Raw genomic sequence first — 23387 nt, forward strand, 5'->3', positions numbered from 1 at the left:
ATCATATACAGTGGGTCGCTATAGCGTGAGTACACTTTATGAATACCTTTGTCATGGAAGGCCTCATTTGTGTAGCCTTGGTATAGCATTAACTATCAGTTGCTTTTTAGGAACACCATCGTTCGTATTAACTGAAACACATATTTGCCACCAGGAACCGGGTGGACTTTGAATAACACTAACGAGGTCACGTTGCTCTACCTGTCCGCCATGCTTCATATCTGGGTTACCTTGCTAGCCAGCAGTATTATTGATCTGCCAGCACACTTCAGGTCGCGCTAAAAAACTTGCCAGTTTAAACGATTTGGATATTGGTGTAGTTGTCAAACGACTGTTACTCACTAGACAATTAACATTTTCAAAGTATAATCAATGCACATAGCACACAATTGTCTGTTTCATGTATTGTAGAATGTGTGCTTCATGTCAAATGGCCTCATGTCACGTCTATTTTTCACGTCTATTTGTAGATAACCTGTATGTCACCAACGAGAGTTAGCAACCACAAGCTCCAGTGAAGGAGGCACCGCTTCAATATGAGACTGTGCTTCACCGTCTTCTTTCTCCTCGCGCTGACCCTGCTGAACGGGGTCACAGCACAGGGTAAGACCAATGTCAATACAATTTCACATGACTGAGCTTGCAGCAGGTCACACAATGGAGTGACTGTATCGAACTTGACTGTAATCCCAGCACTGCGGCATTCAACGTTGCCAGTTTAAGACTTAAGGTATCCCGAGGTATCTGCATTAACGAGGTTTCCTTGTGTGCGTCCTGGGAGTTTGTTCTGGGCAAAAGTTTAAGGTTTGATTATGTGAAGAGTTTCCAACATTTCATGGCACTGGGTCCGATGTCATTACGGAATTTACAATTGATTTCAAACAAATTTATTTCGAAGAGCAGATGATAGTAGAGTTATTATTTCTCGTCCACATAATGACACCACTGTTACTTAAAGAAGGTATATGATCGAATAACACTCAGTAAACACTCCTACTGTGTGAGTCATTGTCATTTCCTGCATGTTGATAAGAATAGTCCTTGTCGTCAGCATTGCACCTGTGACTATTCAACATGTGTCATGGTACATATCTGACAATGTACACATGATAAGGATAGGCACACCAAGGATTTTAACATACCAGTATATATGACGTACTTTACGGTACATGCATCATTGCATTATTGTTTACATAGCATAAAAACGTACCGAGCGTCATTAACAGCCTGGCATGCGTACACGTACTGCAGTAACATTACATTCAGTCAAGTGAACTTGTGTATTTTTAGTTTAATGGTTTGACATCAAATATCAGACATTAGTTTCTAACTGACTTGTTCACATGATAGCTGTTCCGGTAATAGTGTTGGATCATAAGAAGCCTCATTATTGTTACGTCAAAGGCATCAGGTAGTACATAGCTATAGTAAGCCTCATTATTGTTACGTCAAAGGCATGAGGTAGTACATAGTAAGTCTCAGTGTTATACGAAAGGCATCAGGTAGTGCATAGTAAGCCTCATTGTTACATCAAAGGCATCAGGTAGTACATAGTAAGCCTCATTATTGTTACGTCAAAGGCATCAGGTAGTACATAGTAAGCCTCATTATTGTTACATCAAAGGCATCAGGTAGTACATAGTAAGCCTCATTATTGTAAATCAAAGGCATCAGGTAGTACATAGCTATATTTAGCCTCATTGTTACGTCAAAGGCATCAGGTAGTACATAGTAAGTATCATTGTTACATCAAAGGCATCAGGTAGTACATAGTCAGTCTCATTGTTACATCAAAGGCATCAGGTAGTACATAGTCAGCCTCAGTGTTACATCAAAGGCATCAGGTAGTACATAGTCAGTCTCATTGTTACATCAAAGGCATCAGGTAGTACATAGTCAGCCTCAGTGTTACATCAAAGGCATCAGGTAGTACATAGTAAGTCTCATTGTTACATCAAAGGCATCAGGTAGTACATAGTCAGTCTCATTGTTACATCAAAGGCATCAGGTAGTACATAGTCAGCCTCATTGTTACATCAAAGGCATCAGGTAGTACATAGTCAGCCTCAGTGTTACATCAAAGGCATCAGGTAGTACATAGTCAGCCTCAGTGTTACATCAAAGGCATCAGGTAGTACATAGTAAGCCTCAGTGTTACGCCAAAGGCATCAGGTAGTACATAGTAAGTCTCATTGTTACATCAAAGGCATCAGGTAGTACATAGTCAGCCTCAGTGTTACATCAAAGGCATCAGGTAGTACATAGTCAGCCTCATTGTTACATTAAAGGCATCAGGTAGTACATAGTAAGTCTCATTGTTACATCAAAGGCATCAGGTAGTACATAGTAAGTATCATTGTTACATCAAAGGCATCAGGTAGTACATAGTCAGCCTCATTGTTACATCAAAGGCATCAGGTAGTACATAGTAAGCCTCAGTGTTACATCAAAGGCATCAGGTAGCACATAGTCAGCCTCAGTGTTACATCAAAGGCATCAGGTAGTACATAGTAAGCCTCATTATTGTTACGTCGAAGGCATCAGGTAGTACATAGTAAGCCTCAGTGTTATACCAAAGGCATCAGGTAGTGCATAGTTAGCCTCATTGTTACATCAAAGGCATCAGGTAGTACATAGTAGTTATAAGCCTCAGGATTACACCAAAGGCATCAGGTAGTACATAGTAAGCAGTATTTTTACATCGAAGTCCTCATGTGGTATGTAGTGGTGTTGTTAAATCTTTGAAAAAGGTAATACATAGTTTGCAGTATTGCTCTATCTAAGGGATAAGGAAGTAACAGTATTGTTACATTTAAGATTGTAAGTAAGTAGGACTGTTGCATCCGAGGGATCAGGAAGTACTTTTAGATCCAATGTTTTAGGAAGAACACAGTTAAAGGTACTGTATCAGACAATGCCAAATAGGCGATATTGTGACATCTATGACATCATTTATTATATAGTAAGTATAGTGAGCAGTATTGTTATGTCACAAGCTTCGGATAATATATAGTAAGCAGTAGTTTTACATCTTTGGCATCAAGATATTCTGCAGTACATAGTCAGCAGTATTGTTACATCTAAGGCATCAGGTAGTTTACAGTAAGCAGTAATGTTACATCTTAGGCATATGGTAATATATTTAAAGCAGTATTATTACACTCAAACATCATACAGTACATATAAATTTAAATCAGTGTTGTTAAATCTATGGCACAAGGTAATATATCGTAAGCAGTATTCTTATATTCAAGCTGCAGGCAGTATATAGTTAGCAGTATTGTTCGATCTTAGGGACAAGGAAATACACAGTGATCCGTATTGTTACATTGAAGGCATCAGGTTGTACATAGTAATGTATGTAGGATTCAATGTTGTAGGAAGAACACAGTTAAATACACAATAAGCTGCGTTGTTACATTTAAGACATGATGTTGTCCATAGTAAGGGGATTTGTTACATTTAAGACATGATGTTGTCCATAGTTAGGGGAACTGTTACATCTAAGACACAATGTTGTCCATAGTAAGGGGAACTGTTACATTTAAGACACGATGTTGTCCATAGTTAGGGGAACTGTTACATTTAAGACACGATGTTGTCCATAGTTAGGGGAACTGTTACATCTAAGATATGATGCTGTCCATAGTTAGGGGAACTGTTACATCTAAGACATGATGTTGTCCATAGTTAGGGGAACTGTTACATTTAAGACACGATGTTGTCCATAGTTAGGGGAACTGTTACATCTAAGACATGATGTTGTCCATAGTTAGGGGAACTGTTACATATAAGACATGATGTTGTCCATAGTTAGGGGAACTGTTACATCTAAGACATGAGGCTGTGCATAGTATTGTGAACTGTTACCGTGTGCGCAGCATTGTTACATTAAAGCCACAAACCCCATTCGAAATCCATAGGAAAGCAGATTGCACGGTTCCGACTATATCATGAGCATTTGTTTATGAATCACTGTCATATTGTGATGACGCCTGGTGTTCTCGAAAAGGTGAGCGTATCCTGCCCCAAAGGTTGCATCCGTCCAGACACAAGTCAATTGTTCACTTGAAAAAACACGGGCACATATGGTACAAGTTTAAATAAAGAATTGCATCAGACATCATATTTTGTCACTGATGCGTCAAATTTGGAAATGTCCTCCACATGTCAACCATATCAACATTTATACCATGAAAGGCACAAGGTAGTATATACTAGGACACTGCTGAATGAAAGGCGTTAGGTCGTACATAATAAGCAATATTGCAATATCTATGGCATCATGTATTATAATAGTAAATCGTTTGCTGTATTTTTTCATCGAAGGGTCGAAGTTATGAGGTATAACATAATAAGCAGAATTGTAACAACTCAGCATCATGTAGTATATAGTAAGCAGTATCATTACATATAAGTATTAGGAGGTATGTAGTAAGCAAGCATCGTGTTTTATATGGTAAGCAGTTTTGTTTCATAGAAATAAAATCAGGTATTACGTTATAAGCAGTATTGTTACATTTAAGCATCAGTAAGCAGCATCGTTATATAGAAGGCATCATGTATTACATAATAAGGAGTCTTGTTACATAGATCTGAGACATGAGGGCACACGCATCAATCTGCATTGTTACATCAAAAAACCCAGGGAGTAAATAGTAAGTGGTAGTATTATATAGAAGGCACCAGGTAGTACACAGTAAGCAGTATTGTTACCTCTGAGGCATCAGGTAGTATATAACTAGTGGTAGCATTACATAGAAGGCACCAGGTAGTACACAGTAAGCAGTATTGTTACATCTAAGGCATCTGGTAGTATATTACTAAAGGTAGTATTACATAGAAGGCACCAGGTAGTACACAGTAAGCAGTATTGTTACCTCTGAGGCATCAGGTAGTATATAACTAGTTGGAGTATTACATAGAAGGCACCAGGTAGTACACAGTAAGCAGTATTGTTACCTCTGAGGCATCAGGAAGTATATAACTAGTGGGAGTATTACATAGAAGACACCAGGTAGTACACAGTAAGCAGTATTGTTACCTCTGAGGCATCAGGTATTATATAACTAGTGGGAGTATTACATAGAAGGCACCAGGTAGTACACAGTAAGCAGCATTGTTACCTCTGAGGCATCAGGTAGTATATAACTAATGGTAGTATTACATAGAGGGCATCGGTTGCTACATAGCAAGCAGCATTGTTACATCTAAGGCATCAGGTAGTTTACAGTAAGCAGTAATGTTACATCTTAGGCATATGGTAATATATTTAAAGCAGTATTATTACACTCAAACATCATACAGTACATATAAATTTAAATCAGTGTTGTTAAATCTATGGCACAAGGTAATATATCGTAAGCAGTATTCTTATATTCAAGCTGCAGGCAGTATATAGTTAGCAGTATTGTTCGATCTTAGGGACAAGGAAATACACAGTGATCCGTATTGTTACATTGAAGGCATCAGGTTGTACATAGTAATGTATGTAGGATTCAATGTTGTAGGAAGAACACAGTTAAATACACAATAAGCTGCGTTGTTACATTTAAGACATGATGTTGTCCATAGTAAGGGGATTTGTTACATTTAAGACATGATGTTGTCCATAGTTAGGGGAACTGTTACATCTAAGACACAATGTTGTCCATAGTAAGGGGAACTGTTACATTTAAGACACGATGTTGTCCATAGTTAGGGGAACTGTTACATCTAAGATATGATGTTGTCCATAGTTAGGGGAACTGTTACATCTAAGACATGATGTTGTCCATAGTTAGGGGAACTGTTACATTTAAGACACGATGTTGTCCATAGTTAGGGGAACTGTTACATCTAAGACATGATGTTGTCCACAGTTAGGGGGACTGTTACATATAAGACATGATGTTGTCCATAGTTAGGGGAACTGTTACATCTAAGACATGAGGCTGTGCATAGTATTGTGAACTGTTACCGTGTGCGCAGCATTGTTACATTAAAGCCACAAACCCCATTCGAAATCCATAGGAAAGCAGATTGCACGGTTCCGACTATATCATGAGCATTTGTTTATGAATCACTGTCATATTGTGATGACGCCTGGTGTTCTCGAAAAGGTGAGCGTATCCTGCCCCAAAGGTTGCATCCGTCCAGACACAAGTCAATTGTTCACTTGAAAAAACACGGGCACATATGGTACAAGTTTAAATAAAGAATTGCATCAGACATCATATTTTGTCACTGATGCGTCAAATTTGGAAATGTCCTCCACATGTCAACCATATCAACATTTATACCATGAAAGGCACAAGGTAGTATATACTAGGACACTGCTGAATGAAAGGCGTTAGGTCGTACATAATAAGCAATATTGCAATATCTATGGCATCATGTATTATAATAGTAAATCGTTTGCTGTATTTTTTCATCGAAGGGTCGAAGTTATGAGGTATAACATAATAAGCAGAATTGTAACAACTCAGCATCATGTAGTATATAGTAAGCAGTATCATTACATATAAGTATTAGGAGGTATGTAGTAAGCAAGCATCGTGTTTTATATGGTAAGCAGTTTTGTTTCATAGAAATAAAATCAGGTATTACGTTATAAGCAGTATTGTTACATTTAAGCATCAGTAAGCAGCATCGTTATATAGAAGGCATCATGTATTACATAATAAGGAGTCTTGTTACATAGATCTGAGACATGAGGGCACACGCATCAATCTGCATTGTTACATCAAAAAACCCAGGGAGTAAATAGTAAGTGGTAGTATTATATAGAAGGCACCAGGTAGTACACAGTAAGCAGTATTGTTACCTCTGAGGCATCAGGTAGTATATAACTAGTTGGAGTATTACATAGAAGGCACCAGGTAGTACACAGTAAGCAGTATTGTTACATCTAAGGCATCTGGTAGTATATTACTAAAGGTAGTATTACATAGAAGGCACCAGGTAGTACACATTAAGCAGTATTGTTACCTCTGAGGCATCAGGTAGTATATAACTAGTTGGAGTATTACATAGAAGGCACCAGGTAGTACACAGTAAGCAGTATTGTTACCTCTGAGGCATCAGGTAGTATATAACTAGTGGGAGTATTACATAGAAGACACCAGGTAGTACACAGTAAGCAGTATTGTTACCTCTGAGGCATCAGATAGTATATAACTAACGGTAGTATTACATAGAAGGCACCAGGTAGTACACATTAAGCAGTATTGTTACCTCTGAGGCATCAGGTAGTATATAACTAGTGGGAGTATTACATAGAAGGCACCATGTAGTACACAGTAAGCAGTATTGTTACCTCTGAAGCATCAGGTAGTATATAACTAGTGGGAGTATTACATAGAAGGCACCAGGTAGTACACAGTAAGCAGTATTGTTACCTCTGAGGCATCAGGTAGTATATAACTAGAGTTAGCATTACATAGAAGGCACCAGGTAGTACACAGTAAGCAGTATTGTTACCTCTGAAGCATCAGGTAGTATATAACTAGTGGTAGCATTACATAGAGGGCATCGGTTGCTACATAGCAAGCAGCTTTGGTACATCTAAGGCATCAGGTAGTAAACTGTATGCAGGAACGTCATATCAAATGTATCGCATAAGGCAGCAATGTAACCAGTATTGTTGCATCAAAGATACCAAGACGTACACATTAAGCACCACTGTTGCACATTGATCCATTTATTGACCCGGAGTAATACTGTGAGTACCTTTAAGACACTATTAACATGTCTGAGCACTGGCTAGTACACTGAAAGCAGTATACATGTAGTTGGTTCTGAGGCGATATGTGGTACATAGTGTGCAGCACTGTTCCATCTAATAGATCATGTATTCCCCAGAAGCATTATTGATGTATCAGGTAGTTGATGTAGCATACTGCGATCTGCATTGTTGCATCTATGACGTCTGGTAGTTCATAGTAAGCAGTGATGTTGGATCAAATACACCAGGCACTACGTTATAGGCATTACTGTTGGATCAAAGTCACCACGTAGTACATAGTGTTGGATCAAAGTCACCACGTAGTACATAGTGTTGGATCAAAGTCACCACGTAATACATAGTTTAGATCAAAGTCACCAAGTAGTACATAGTGTTGGATCAAAGTCACAACGTAATACATAGTTTGGATCAAAGTCACCAAGTAGTACATAGTGTTGCATCAAAGTCACCAAGTAGTACATAGTGTTGCATCAAAGTCACCAAGTAGTACATACTTTGGATCAAAATCACCAAGTAGTACATAGTGTTGGATCAAAGTCACCAAGTAGTACATACTTTGGATCAAAATCACCAAGTAGTACATTGTTTGGATCAAAGTCACCAAGTAGTACATACTTTGGATCAAAGTCACCAAGTAGTACATTGTTTGGATCAAAGTCACCAAGTAGTACATAGTGTTAGATCAAAGTCACCAAGTAGTACATAGTGTTGTATCAAAGTCACCATGTAATACATAGTGTTGGATCAAAGTCATCACGTAGTACATAGTGTTGAATCAAAGTCACAACGTAATACATAGTGTTGGATCAAAGTCACCAAGTAGTACATTGTTTGGATCAAAGGCATCAGGTATATCAAGTAACACGCAGTGAAGAGGTACTTGCTGATTCGAGGCATCAAATTAAGAGCTTCATTCAAAAGCTATGATAATATCCGCAGAAAGATGATTACCAGATAGAACAAGGATAAGTACTCGTCTGGAATAAGCTCCCGTCTCTGGACTCTGGACTGTTGTTTGCTTTCCTTGGCTGTTATGCTGTTATCGCTAAGCCTTGACAAAGGTAAAGATTATCTACGCCTGTTAGTATTTACTGCATATTAAAAAAGCGCGATTTATCTTTTCATGACGACAAACAAAACTGGGTGTGACTTATGTTCTGGTTTTGTTGCGCTCAGGAAACTAAGGTTAAAGTTTTGAATAATGTGGACCGGAAGCCACTTTTGCCGCCATTTGCCTCTCAGTGGTTGTATTACTATCTGTGCCGAGTTTGCCCACACAGGTAGCCTCCGTTAAACCCTACTCGTTGGACAGACGAGTCGTAATCGCAAACACTGTAAATGTTGATTTTAACGTGAAACTAGTCAAATCACCAACACACGAATTGAAAGGTCATCGCCACACCCAAAGATTAATCATCCACACACGTGTATACCTGTGCATGATTGATCGGATCACTGGTAGGTGGGACAAGCACAGAAATAGTGTCCCGCATATTAACTTCAGACATGCATTTGACTGACTGTGAGATAAACGTTATTAAGGTAGTCGACAAACCAAGGTCTTGCAGTTTTTACTGATAAGAGTGATTTATGATTTGTGTTTACTTAACGGATAAGGATATTGAGTGTTTGCTCTTGGTGACTCGTCGGGTGGGCGTTATCAGGTGATTTGTAATAGGGGAAGGGAAGGGCGTGAATGTGCTGTAACGGGTATGAGGTTCCCCTTTCGCGACAATGGGTCCGTCCCAAACAGCGATCGATACACCACGACTAGCGTCACTCCCAAGGTTACCATGCGACCGTGTCGCTGTAGAAACGTTTCGTAGAAGTGGGTACAGCTCTTCGTCCAGGGCTGAGCGTTTCAGAGTACCTACATCTATCAATACGAAGTTCCACTTTTCGGTATTAATGCTGAAACACTTTATGGAAACACATGTCCATTCCACATGTTTGAAAGAATTAAAAAAAGAAGTTATATTCCTATTTTCAGTGGCAAAATTATAGTGAATTTATTGTCTTCGAGTTCGAGTTACGTGTCCATGTTCGAAGCCCAAAATTTGATCGATATGTTGTCAATACCATATGAAAAGGCTGTAGGTATTGTAAACATTTTGCATCATACTATTTGGTCAAATTGGTTACTCAAGGTTAGTACTCATGCAACCATATTGCAGCAATATCACGGAGGGGGTTACTCGAGGACTGTTGATTGCGTCGTTTAATCAATATTTATGAACTACCTATCGTATCACCTACATGCTTTTTATTATTGTATGTAAGTACTCATTAAGAAACGTATATTCCTCTACGTGATTCGAGTTCGCATCGCTGTTACAAGAAAACCAAAAGGGTCAAAATCAAGAGCATATTGTATCACAACACTTTGAAGTATTATGAAGACACCGTGTGTTTCCAATGCATATACTGCCTTACCTATACTATTCAGGACTGTGAAAAGGAGGGGTTCTCTCATTATCATGTGATACACAGTACATTATCCAGAGGCACAAACTGTCTTAAAGTTTCTTTTGCTTTTATTTTGTTTAACGCCACTCTCAATATTCCAGCTCATAGTATAAGACGGCTAACTGTGACTAATGGAAATGGTGAGCAACGATCCACACCAGCGGGTTATGGTGCCACACAATCAACCAAGTCACTGAGCCTGACTACCGATCCATTTCGTTGGCTCTTACCACTGACATAGGTCCTGCATTAAAAAAGTGGTATACAGGACTGTGTATACGAAGACGTCTTCAGTTATTAGTATATAATACTCCAGACATTATTCAACTGTAAACAGGTCGAGTAGCCTTGTTGCTACTGTAGAGACGCTGTAGAAACGTTTCGTAGAAGTGGGTACAGCTCTTCGTCCAGGGCTGAGCGATATATCGTCAACGTTTCAGAGTACCTACATCTATCAATACAAAGTTCCACTTTTCGGTATTAATGCTGAAACACTTTATGGAAACACATGTCCATTCCACATGTTTATCAGTTTATAATACTCCAGACATTATTCAACTGTAAACAGGTCGAGTAGCCTTGTTCTCTATAATTGGATTAATTATTTCCAGAAACAGCTCCAGAAATAAAGATGCCTGATGTGCGTCGGATGGAATACATTTCCAATCAACAGGTCCTTTTGATGTGTTATGCCGAAGGTGTACCAGTCCCTAGGTAAGTACGACATTTGTCACAAATCGTTATTTCAAGGTATTTCATACAAGGGGGAACACTAACTGACCTTTTCGGTCGATGTTATTTGAAGGTTGAATTATGTATTTTATTTTAGTAAAAGATGTCACCATCTTCTCTTTTCTCTCGTTAGTTCGCAATGTAATGAAAACATTATTTCACAATATTTCAGCATACATGTCTTCTTTCAATTCATCAGACAGTATGTCTAAAATATACAATTATTACATAAACAGTTATAAGTCGGAAAATGAGTCCAAATGTTTGTTGCCAAATATTGATGTAATAAATATGAATTGAAGCTTGTGTATTATAGTTGTGTGTTCCTAAGATACGGGCGATTGCTTCTACGAGTAGGCATATCCGCTGTAAGGTAACTTCATGGTGTTATTTAGACAAATGAAAGTCTACATTATGAAAGTTACCCTATTGGTGGTATCACCTGTAAGTACTGCTGTTCGATTCCTTGAAACAAGCTCTTTTGATTCTTTAAAGATCTTCTTTGAAACTGCGTCTTGCTTAAAAAACAACTGAATCGTTGAAGTAGTTGTAGAATGAGAGTTCTAGAGGCAACTTACATGTGTGTGGGTAAATGAGCATCGCAAGGCGAGCTTTTCTGAGCTGAAGGTACCTTCAATGAAATTCGAAGACTGGGGATATACCACATTCCTTAATGTAATTTGTATAGAATGATTGTCTGTATTGATACAGTCAGTTGGTCAAAAATCCTGTGCAATATCTGCTTAACAATGACTTGTAGAAGAGCCTGACTACATAACAAACATAGGTTCCTGAGGTTCTATTTAGGAACTTCAGCAGCGTTAACAGTGTAATTAAAATCATAGTCATTAAAGAGTTTGAGACCACAAGAATCAAAAGTTTCCACTGATGTCTTTTTGTCTGATTGCAGGTACAAATGGTACAAAGACGGGGCCTTAATTGTCTCCGATTCTATCACACAAGTAGATGAAGTCACTGGCAACTTGTCCATACCCAGCTTCACAATCAGGGAGGAAGGATTATACCAGTGCGGGGCGGAGAACACCGTTAGTCCAGGGGTGACTCCTGAAGCCGTATCCCCCGCCATTAACGTCAGAGAAGTTTGTGAGTAGATATATCTATGCACTGCTGCAATATACAGTCAAACCGATTTAGTCTGGACCGCGCTAATCCGGAAACCCCTTCCTTCGGGACGAGCACTGTTGGATAGTCCTTCATGCATACAAGTGACATAAATGCGTTCTGATGATTCGTCATATCGGAAAATGTGCTAATGCGAACACTAGCATTCCGGATTAACGGGGGTTCGCTCTATGCTGTAATGTTTTTGACGTGAATATACATCCGTTCACAGATTAATGATTTAACAATGTCGTATATGTTCATAATCTGTTATAAATCTGAAATAAAGACCACAAGGCTATATTAGTATATTTCGATTAATACAATGATGTGAAGACCTGTAACAACATGCCAATTTCAACGTGTACACACATCTTTTGGGATTAAGGGCCAGGTCCCCAGTGCCTCATACCGACTAAAATGGGGATCGGGTGGCCGAACAGAACTTACAGTCAAGGCTATTACAAATAACATCCTGAGTTTACGATTCTTGCTTTGTCGTAGTGAAATAGGTGAGCGTATCCTGCCCCAGCGATGGCGCCCGTCACAAACACATGTAACTTGAACATATGATACAACTCAAAATAGTGAGTGAGTGAGTTGGGTTTCAACATCGCTTTTAACAGTATTCCAGTTATATCGCGGCGTGTCAACTCAATGTGGGAGGAACGTCCGAAGTGATGCAGGTCTCCAACTCAAAATAAGGAATTAATCAGATATAATTTCGGACACTGATTCTTCCAATTTGTGATGTCCTCCACATTTTCACCAATGTATGAGACTTATTTTAAGTAAAGGATGTAACCTTAAAACTGCATATGAATACAATGTTTGAGTGTATCGCTTCATTTAATTTATCATATACACGTAGTGTCAGCTGATTTGCAGCCATGTTTGTCTGCAGAACACCCAGACATCGGGAAACACCTTTCACACGTAGTGGAAATGTCAAATATCACTTTTGTTTTATCACGTAGACATTACATCGATGTAACGTAGCTCATTTGCATATTTATATACCAACCCTTCAAAACCCTCCAAGATAGCATTGATATTCACGGAGTGTACGCTATGTCCCAACATATACGACCTTAACGTGTGTATTTACAGCACTCGGTGCAAACTGGCCTGAGATCCCTGTTGAAGACATCAACAAATTCGAAGGAGCATACGCCAAGCTGCTATGTACAGACGTACCAGAAAGTGTCCCGAAAGCTCAATTCAGCTGGTTTTTAGAATCAACCGACGGGGCAAAGAAACAAGTGGAGGAAACCACCAGAATCCACGTTGACGATCAAGGTTGGTGTTCAAAACTAATGTTTAATAGACAAGACTAAAAGACAAAGATGGCAAAACAGTGAGACTTTTGACACAACAATATTTTTCCTACGACACAATTGGTGTAAAACCCTTACAATATTTATTTGTTAAGTTTCCTGTTTGACCTGACTTGCCATTCATTAATTGTTTATGAAACGGCTTTGGAACAGATTCCAACTTTTTCAATTCGTTGTTCGTCAGAATCGCAGGGACAACCGTGGTGACAGTAAGTGGTCACGTTGTACGCCTAAAGCAACGTTTTTCTAGATATGTAACCCGCTAAAAATGAAACTAAATAAACTCCTCCCTATTACCCAGTCATTTTATAATGAAACAAGAATTTTGCTTTAACTTGAAATATGTTTATATCTTTGGATATGAATAAATGTTATTACGGCATTCATACCTTAAAAGTCTACCGATGACATTTTATGTTATGACTGTATTCGTTTACAGGAACGCTGCATTTTATCTACTTGGAGACAAGTGACCAGACAGGCGCCGATCTGTACAAGTGTGCCATCTATAACAATATCCTAAATACTATTCAGCTAGGCAGTCCAAAGAGTCTGACAGTTACTCCGGTAGCCAGTGAGTATCGATTGCTTTGTATCAGATGTGACGTTGTATTTAACAAACTGTTCATGTATTTAACAACTCTAACCATCTAGTGTTTATATCACTTTCACTTTCTTTAGATTTAACCCTTCTTCGCTCAAGGTATCTCCCCTTGCATATATTTGCACGTACCTGCCTGTCCTACTGACACGAGCGATAATGTAGTGGAACGAATTGTTAGTGTGTGTGTTGTTTAGCTCGTAGTGAAAACATGAAGAGTGAACATGGAACAAACCTCCAGAATCTTATCTGAATTCAATATTCAACAATGTATGAAGTACAGAAATGTCACATTGTATGTAAAACTCACATACGCTGTTGTCCATATATGGAAACGAAATTGACATCAATATGTGAATTAAAGAAGACATCAAAATGTCAAGACGATGACCATAGAAAATACCAAACCTTGACATAAAAATATTCGTTACATCCACCAGGACAGCGTATTCAGCTATTCAAGATATCTTCAGTTTAGTCATATAAAGAGGTATGATTGACTTGGCAGATGTCTCCCTTTCCACAATGAAACGTCAAATAGGAAGGATAATGTCGATGTGACAATAGCTTGTCCAGAGGGTGTTATTTCCCGCATACAACGTCCTACGCAGGTCATTGCTTCTTGGTGTCCTGCAACTACTATTTCTGGCACACATACACATGTGCCTATTCAGTCTATTCAGTGTCTAGTAGTGTCTAGTATGTTAAGGAGGCCGTATTGTAATGGTTGCCTTTAAATTCGTGTCTACACTGTAATCGAAATATGTTTAATTTTTTATATTTTTTTAAAAGATATAATACCGAATTACATCCTATCTTATTGCTTATAGGAATTCGTGGTATTTCATAATAAGGTATATTTTGATCATATCATCTGCGAAAGAGACTGAAATTATTTTTCAGCATGGCTCAGTATTTCTCTGTATTTACAAGTCGATCTACAAGTCTTTAATGATATATATAGGCAATTTACACTGTCTTCTTTGTCGAGAGCTACTTATCCTGGCATACCATTGTAGCATAGAATACAATGTACACTGTTTTATTCCAGGACAGAATGTTCTATGACTTAATACAGTGTCCGTCGGAAATTGAGAGTGTCGAACTATGAGATCATGGACACCAGCATACACGGCTCGCAATTATACCCAATCCAGTAACCAGCCAATTGCCATAGTCATAACTCAATAGATATTTTCATTGACGTATTACTTTGCATTTTGTTTCAGGTAAACCGCAAGTCAAACCTAAGGCCGAGTATACAACTAACCCTGCAATATTCTTACGGACCCAGACGGCAGAGCTGGAGTGTGTGTTCAGTGGATAGTGAGTGCAGCTCGTTCATGATAGATTTGATATATTTCCGCAAGTACATGTTCAACGTTGACATGTCATTTGAGTAAATATACACCTGTTTGCCATATAACTTATAACAACAATATATAGTTCTTACATTGGTACAGCAGAGTAGTAGTAAAACTGTTTTGTAGAGTCATCTTAAGCCTTCACAAACCTTGATTAAAGATGAATACTGTTTTCAATACCATTGCACTAAAGCTTTTGGTAAATGTGTTCTTAGTCCTCTACCAACAATCATGTGGCGCAAGGGGGGTAATATCATCACAGCAAGTGAGAAATATCAGTTCGACAAGAACAACAGGAAGCTAAAGGTAATGAAGCTGGTGGAGGAAGACGAGGGAATTTACACCTGCTTCGGGCAGAACTCCGTCAGCACAGTCCAGATTCCCATCTTTCTCGATGTCACGTGTAAGTTATTCTGTATTGTTATGATGAGTCACGGTTCTTTTAACTCGTTGTGAAGAGTTACAAACCTTGGCCCCCCAGATATCTTGTTCTCCCCGATTATGATCTTTGATCTGTCAGTACCATATCCTTCCTCGTTTTTTCACCAAAGAGGTAAAATGTTTACAACCGGCGTAACGATGAGATTCCTTCCTATTAAGATGAAAGGCCGTGATATTTGAATGCAATACTGTTCAGAGCGGTGTTAGACCTACTCACAGTTGTGCTCCATGTTGACACGTAGATTCGCATGTTTCGAGGCACGGTTTTCAATATTCGTTAATTCAGAATTTTGATGAACAAAGATGACATATTGTTTTTTAATGTTTTAACTAGTATATCCCCCAAGTTCGAAAGATACTTTGGATTAAGTGTGTGATTAAACTGAGAGCTCTATGTTGCAGCTGGTCCTATTTGGGAAGAGGCGTTAAGTTACCAGACTATACCAACGGGCAGGGACGCTGTCTTCTACTGCAAGTCCCGGGCAGCTGACGGGGAGGATCCCATAAACACACCCAACTGGTACATTAATGGGAATCCAATTAACATACTAAGTCCTCCAGGTAAGACTCATACTGTCATTCTGTAATTTAAACGTCGCAATATTGATCCACAAATCTTGAACGTGACATGAACGTCACCTTACCTTCCATGTAATTCAGATGCATGTAGACATGTGGAGTCTGAGGCGCAATATCTGTGTTGTACACAATTTCTCAAATATCTTTTTTCTCACACTGATATGGCAAAATCGGCACATGTATAATTACATTAATTGCAGTGCATTATGTAGAAGATGCCTTAAAAAGGGCAAAATCAACAGTTGTCGGCTTTGAAAACATCGAGGAAAACCATGAAAGCATGTCATTGAACAACAGCTTCACGAAACGACAAACGAAACCAGACTGTCAGAGATGAATCTTTGTTTGTGTTAAAGAAAATCCCCCTTGCAAAATTTAATCATTATTGCAACTTTAACAAATGACTTTCGAAAGAATCCCTCGCAGACATACACATTTGACATACACATGTATGGGTATAATCGTTCTAATACGATTATTTCAAAAACAATTCACATCCCTTTATAGGAAGCGGCAAGTTCCAGTTCAGTGATGGTGGAAGAGTGTTAACGGTCATAGGTCTGCAGAAACCGGACGATACCCAGTGTTTCCAGTGTAACGTCAGCAACAAAATAGACTATGAATTTGCAAATGGTTGCCTCAACGTCATCGGTAAGTGGTTATATTTGTCATCAAACATGGATACAAACGGATGGATACAAAGGGAGTTAAATCTTCATTCCTGGACAGTAATGTGACAGTTTCATGACGATGTTACTCAAGAAATGGTGTTAATTCGTGCAATGTGTGTTGTATGCATTTCTTGAAATTCGAATGACTAATGTAAATTTTTTCCACATGTTAATTTTGAAAAAATCTAATACTTGTCCTGTTACTTCATGATCAGTGTAGATTGGATCTTGTAGCAATATTCAAGCCACATTGCAACCTGGGAACCGAAGAAAGACACATTTTGCATGTTTGTTTCAGAACCAATCGTAATAACTGAACATCCTCCGCCACTTCAAGAAATCGTCAAGGGCGATCGCGTTAACCTGACAGTGAAAGCTACAACTGACCCGGGGATGACCTTGAGAGAAAGATGGCGCTTCAAGAATCAAACCTATGACAATAATGCGCCTCCTCATGTGATCTACAATGATGTCACAAAGGAAGCCTATATCGACACGTCAGGCCTCACCGATGCGGAGTTTGAAGCGATTATTGGCGTTTACTATCGGGACCTGTATCACCAATACGATAGCTACACAGTAACAATTGAAGTCGTACCGAAGGGTAGAGGTTGGTGTTTTCAAATAATATTGATCTTATCCAATGTTTCTTGTTTCAATCCGCCCTCCTCATTGTTAAAATGTAATGCCAAATGTATCCCCCGTACAGTTTAGTGTCGATGATTCAGTTCATGTCATTACTCCAGTATTTTGAAAGCCAGCGATCTGAAGAAAATTAACCATGTTAAACAATTTGACTGTGACCTCCTTTGCAATTTCGAAATATAAAACTCATATCGTCAGCTGCAGCGAATTTGGCCGTGTTTGTCTAATGTTTACAAGGAGACTGTGCTCCGTGATCTGGTAACGATTCAGTGCTGTTTCAAACGTCGTAATTAGTCTTTGAAATTGAGAAATTGTGTCTATGTGCTATCGTATGGCTTGTTTGATATTTTTTTCAGACGAGTAAAGGGAAGATGATATTATATATTTCTTAAATTCATTCATTCATTCATTCATTCATTCATTCATTCATTCATTCATTCATTCATTCATTCATGCTTATGATATGGTCGCAATCGTAAAATGGATTTTGCGCTCAGCAGATATATTTCTCATTATTATTGTCAGATGTTATTTACACATAACTGTGTATTTCTGTTTAAAAATATACCTTCACATAAATAGTGTACTTGTATGAACTATGGAACTATGAACCTTTCAAGGTAGTTTCCCAACGTTACATGTATCCTTGTTGCCAGATGGTGGGGTTGCAGCCGCTGGGGACTTCCCGTGGTGGTGGATAGTGGTGGTGATACTCCTCCTCTTGCTCGTCGTCATCATCATCCTCATCTGCTTCTGCTGCAAGCGGAAACAGGATGAAGGGACTTACAAAGGTGAGCTGTTGGATTACATGGAACACTTCAGCATTGGATGATCTAGTATATACTTTGGGAAATTCGATCCTGTCTATGTTAATAAAGCTAACCTGTACATCCAAACGCAGATGTTGATGTTATTTTGCCCTGTTATCATGCCAATGGGCTTTACTGCCCCTGTCATGATGTTCTGAGTAATTACTCATATACCTTCACAATCATAGATTGGAGTGTAAGCTGGCAGTTATGCTTTTCAGAAGAATTTGATTTCTCTCTCCAGGAGATACAAGAACAGTTTGTTACAGTCTCAATTGCTGTTGTATCAGTGTGCTGTGATTCTTACTAGATATGTGGGTTTTGACAAATTCTCATTAATAAAGTGAAATTTAATCATATTTTGATGTTTGTATAAAAAATGTCCTCCAAATAGTAGATTGCATTCTTTACTGCATCAAATGTAATTCTCATCGTAATGGACCATGCGATGAACGGCTACACGTATCCATTGCTAACTGTAGTTTGCGTTGCGAAGAGAGGTCCATTAGAAATGCATTTATACTTAGTTAGGTGTACAACTATGAGAAATAGAGTAAAATGTAAAATAAGGAAACTATATGACCATTCATAAATAAATAACTTTATGGAACTAATCATTAATAAGCAATGTTGATAACGCTTACCAAATACTAATATATACTTACATAATTTGCAGTAGCCAACTGGTATTTTGCATTTACAAAATGATATATCAGTGTAGCCAAGGAGTGTCCAAATAGGTCACTATTAGTTGTATCTCCTCTGTTATTCGAGGGGCGGTCGGGTAGTCTAGTGGTTCGCTCGTCACGCCGAAAACCCGGGTTCGATTCCCGACATGGGTACAATGTGTGAAGCCCATTTCTGGTGTCCCCGCCGTGATATTGCTGGAATATTGCTAAAAGCGGCGTAAAACCATACTCACTCACTCACTGTTATTCGATGAGGGATGCATTGAACTATTTTCCTTGTCACGTCTGGAGCTGAGTTCACACTTAATGGAATGTCGTTTCGTATTTCGTGCTAATATTTGACATATTTTATCTTTCAGTCTATGCAACAGAGGTAAACGCCGTGTACCTTAATCCGGATAAGGATTTGGAAGACCACAAGTTCCACAATGTTGCCAGAATAGAGTTAGTATTTTTACTTGCTATATATGGACGACCTTGACAGAGTAATATTTGGTTTTCGGGCTGACATATATCGATTTACTTTGAAAACGCTTCTTATTTATAAAGGGACTAATGACAGTACCAATGTATCCAAAGAAAAGATCTGTCACACGTGAAAAGCAACAATAGATGTGTAAGTATAAAACTATGTCGGCAGATAATTTGAAGACATTCTTAACTTGTACAATCAACAGAGACTGGTCGATATTTCATTCACACGTTCCATGTATCCCTTAAAGACCACGGAGGTGGTCCAGTTGATGGAGCGTCTGCCCGGAGAGCGGAAGGTCGGTGGTTCTATTCCCGGCCGCGCTATACAAAAAGACGTGAAAAGATCGTTCTTGTTGAAACCCGACCTGGCGCTCGGTATTCGGGGGACAAAGCAAGGACTGGTGGGCTCGGGGTCTGTGTACAGTGTCTTAGTAAGGTACCCGTGTTAAGATGCGACATGGTATATCAGTGGGCTAGCACTATCAAACCAAAATAAGTCCTTACTAGTACAAGCAGCCACACACAGACACACACGTGCATGTACGTCGCTATGTATGTGCAATAATCTTAAAGGCGATATCAACCGGGTACCCCATTTCACTTCATCTCTATCCCTTACTGTTGCAGGTCAGAGGAAGATACATATACGAAGAAGCGACCCGCCCATAACCCTGCTTACGATGTCAATGATGATGAGCCTGACTCGATGGACGAGTACCGAAGTAGAAGAGATCATAGTGGTAAATATAACGCGGGTTATTTCAGTGGAGACGACCGTTATGCTAATGCTGGACGGTATACACATCAAGAAAGTCAAGCTTAAAGATCAAGAAAATATAGCGTATCGGTATCTACTGGATTCAATGGTATTCATTACATTCATGTAGCGATGGGTGTAGTGTAATTACATCCCATGTGTCTGCAATGATATTCTTACACCTGACAATGGTACAGAAACACTCTTCAATGCTGGAAACCTTACCTTGGCTCTTTAGTTTTAAAGAAAAGGTCCGAAAAGGTTCTTCATAACACCTTGAACCTTATGAGGAGTTACGTATACCAATTCGTGACATAAACGTAAACTAGCTTGCCAAACTAATTGGACTAACATGTTAAAGAGGGCAGCATTAACAAGACGAAATCCGGTGTTTTCAGAGTGTAGGATCTCAACAAACATAATGACAGACAGCAGTGAGATGCCTTGACTAAATGATAGGTGGGCAGATTCATCTTGTGTGATTCAAGACTCGATTCGCTTGTGCATTACTGTTATGTTCTTCGTGCGTAATTGCCAAGCCCACTGTTGCAGTGTAAAGTGAAAGTGTATGTAAAACACTTGGCCTACGACGGCGATAAGTAATGTTTCATTGTTGCTTTTGAAAGCAGGACATGCTTACCCTTTAAGCGAACACCTGGTGTCACCGCTGATTTTCAGTGATACATTCATGTAATTCCTTTTGTATTTTACGCCCAATATCGAGGCTGATTATTCTCTGGCAATATATTTTTTTATACATTTATCAACAAATATAGTACCTTTGATCAGGGTTATAAGATAATCCTTTAAAATCTATACCCCATTTAGATCTGTATTTGTGTCTTGTTATTGGTGGTCAAGTGTTTGCTTCAAATTTTTGTCTTTGGTCTAAATTTGATTTTATGTGTGAAATGATACTCGAAAGGTGTTATTAGCAATTTACTCATTGTCTAATGAACTTAACCTCCTCATAGTAGACATCTTTTATAAATCTATACAACATATTAAACTTTTAACATCCCTTAATATTATAGTTCTTATCTAACACAAACGATATTGTCACGTGTAATTTACTACTAATGTGCACCTTGATATTAATCTAATTAACTAACATACAAAATGCAGACTAGATACTCATTTTGTTTTATCAGATTGCTGATCTCAAGAAATCAACAGGCTATGAAAATTGTATTGAGACGTTGGAACGGTGATACAAGATACAGTATTATCTGTGGATTAGAATACATTTTGGAGTTTATAACTGTCATTCATCGAAACATTCTTGGATCATTTACCATTTACAGTCATTATGTATATACATAAGCGGAGTTAATTCTGTACTCAATAATATCTTCAAAAGAACACATGTCTCTTCAATATATCTCGTTAACCATATAGCAAACAAATCAGTTCTAACTGCAGTCCTGTACGTACAATGTTCCTTGTGAGTTGTGTATCAAACTGTGTTTGTCTGTTTGTTGACATACAAGTGAGTGAGTGAGTGAGTATGGTTTTACGCCGCTTTTAGCAATATTCCAGCAATATCACGGCCGAGGACACCAGAAATGGGCTTCACACATTGTACCCATGTCGGGAATCGAACCCGGGTCTTCGGCGAGACGAGAGAACGCTTTAACCACTAGACTACCCGACCGCCCCGTTGACATACGAAAGTCCATGGGATATGGCATCAGTTCACGCTCTGTCCTTGTCTTAGGTATATATGAGACACTCAAGACACGTTTGTATTTTTAAAAACAAACGTTTATTAGATAAGGTTCTGTATCTATTACTTGAAGTCATATGTTTGTGTATAGACATACAATGTCGGCGTTTCTATGTATATCGACACATCTAATGGTTAGTAATATATCAGTGTAGTTTTAGGGAACAAAATACCACGACATACCTTGGTGTACAAGCCATCGTTCAGAACGTTGGCGGATTGAAGGCTTACTAAATAGGAAGAGTACTTCGCATGGTTATTTTACAATGCTTTTTATAATCAAAGAAAACGCGTTTTGATTAATGTGCACTTTGATAAACCTCTCGAACGAATCATCTATAGCTTTGCTGTTCGCTGCTAACATGGCCTGGCAACTGTCTTACTGCCTGTTTATCTAGAGGGGCCGCTGCTGCCGAGACAACCTGCACAGCTGGACTAGTGGGTACTCATCGGCACGGTCAAAACTAATGCCACTAGTGCAACGGGTGCTTCTTGTAGTTCACCAACTAACAGCAGAAAAAATACTACATGGTAGTTCATGTAGTAGAATAAAAGTCAACAACAAGACAATTACAACTTCAAGTTCTACGAGAGCAAGAACTAAAATTAGCTGTACAACAAGAACATTTTCTCGTGCAAAAGAACAACCACCACTTGGACAGACAATGCCGACAATCACTACTCCAACTTCTGCTATCTATAGTGGCTCTAGAGCAAACACCACAACGCATCTACAGCAAGTACTTCACGGCTTACATCTACTGCAACTACGTCCCGGCTTACATCTACTTCAACTGCTTCCCGGCTTACATCTACTGCAACTACTCCAGAGGTTTACATCTACAGCAACAACTTCACGACTTTTACCAACAGAAACTACTTTATGTCTTACATCTACTGAACTTATCGGTATACTTGACTGCAACTAGATCGTTTCTACTTTCAACTACTTCATGGCTTACATCTACAGCAACAACTTCACGACATTTAGCAACATAGACTAGATTATGTCTTACATCTACTGCACTTCTCGGTATACGTGACTGCAACTAGATTGTTTCGTACATCTTTCGGCAACTGCTTATTTAAGTATATCCACTACAAATACTACGCCCGGTACATCTACTGCAACTACTCTACGGCTTCATCTACTGCAGCTACTTCACGCCGTTAATCTACTGCTACTAGTGCGTGCAGTAAATCTAATATCCTACACGTTACAACTGGTGCTGTAATCAACTATGCAAA

The 23387-nt window shown here is 38.8% G+C and overlaps 1 protein-coding gene across 1 annotated transcript; it reads left to right on the top strand.

Moving 5' to 3' along the window:
- Positions 1–474: 474 nt before the first annotated feature.
- Positions 475–21699, top strand: LOC139463132 (neural cell adhesion molecule L1-like). The gene is made up of 13 exons (XM_071244566.1): positions 475–603; positions 10804–10906; positions 11835–12028; positions 13157–13345; positions 13823–13957; positions 15214–15310; positions 15564–15751; positions 16192–16350; positions 16876–17019; positions 17338–17649; positions 18341–18475; positions 19542–19626; positions 20284–21699. The coding sequence occupies exons 1-13, from the start codon at positions 537–539 to the stop codon at positions 20477–20479; spliced, it is 2004 nt and encodes a 667-aa protein (XP_071100667.1). The 5' UTR covers positions 475–536; the 3' UTR covers positions 20480–21699.
- Positions 21700–23387: the final 1688 nt, after the last annotated feature.

This window comes from Haliotis cracherodii, unplaced genomic scaffold (assembly GCF_022045235.1).
Source record: "Haliotis cracherodii isolate W230 unplaced genomic scaffold, xgHalCrac1.p SCAF_1, whole genome shotgun sequence".
Classification (NCBI taxonomy): domain Eukaryota; kingdom Metazoa; phylum Mollusca; class Gastropoda; order Lepetellida; family Haliotidae; genus Haliotis; species Haliotis cracherodii.

Excerpts from the sequence above, each read along its gene's own strand:
- LOC139463132 (XM_071244566.1), top strand. The coding sequence starts at position 537 with ATGAGACTGTGCTTCACCGTCTTCTTTCTCCTCGCGCTGACCCTGCTG. Across the intron at positions 604-10,803 it reads GAACGGGGTCACAGCACAGG|AAACAGCTCCAGAAATAAAG; the intron begins GTAAGACCAATG and ends AATTATTTCCAG. Across the intron at positions 16,351-16,875 it reads TAACATACTAAGTCCTCCAG|GAAGCGGCAAGTTCCAGTTC; the intron begins GTAAGACTCATA and ends ATCCCTTTATAG.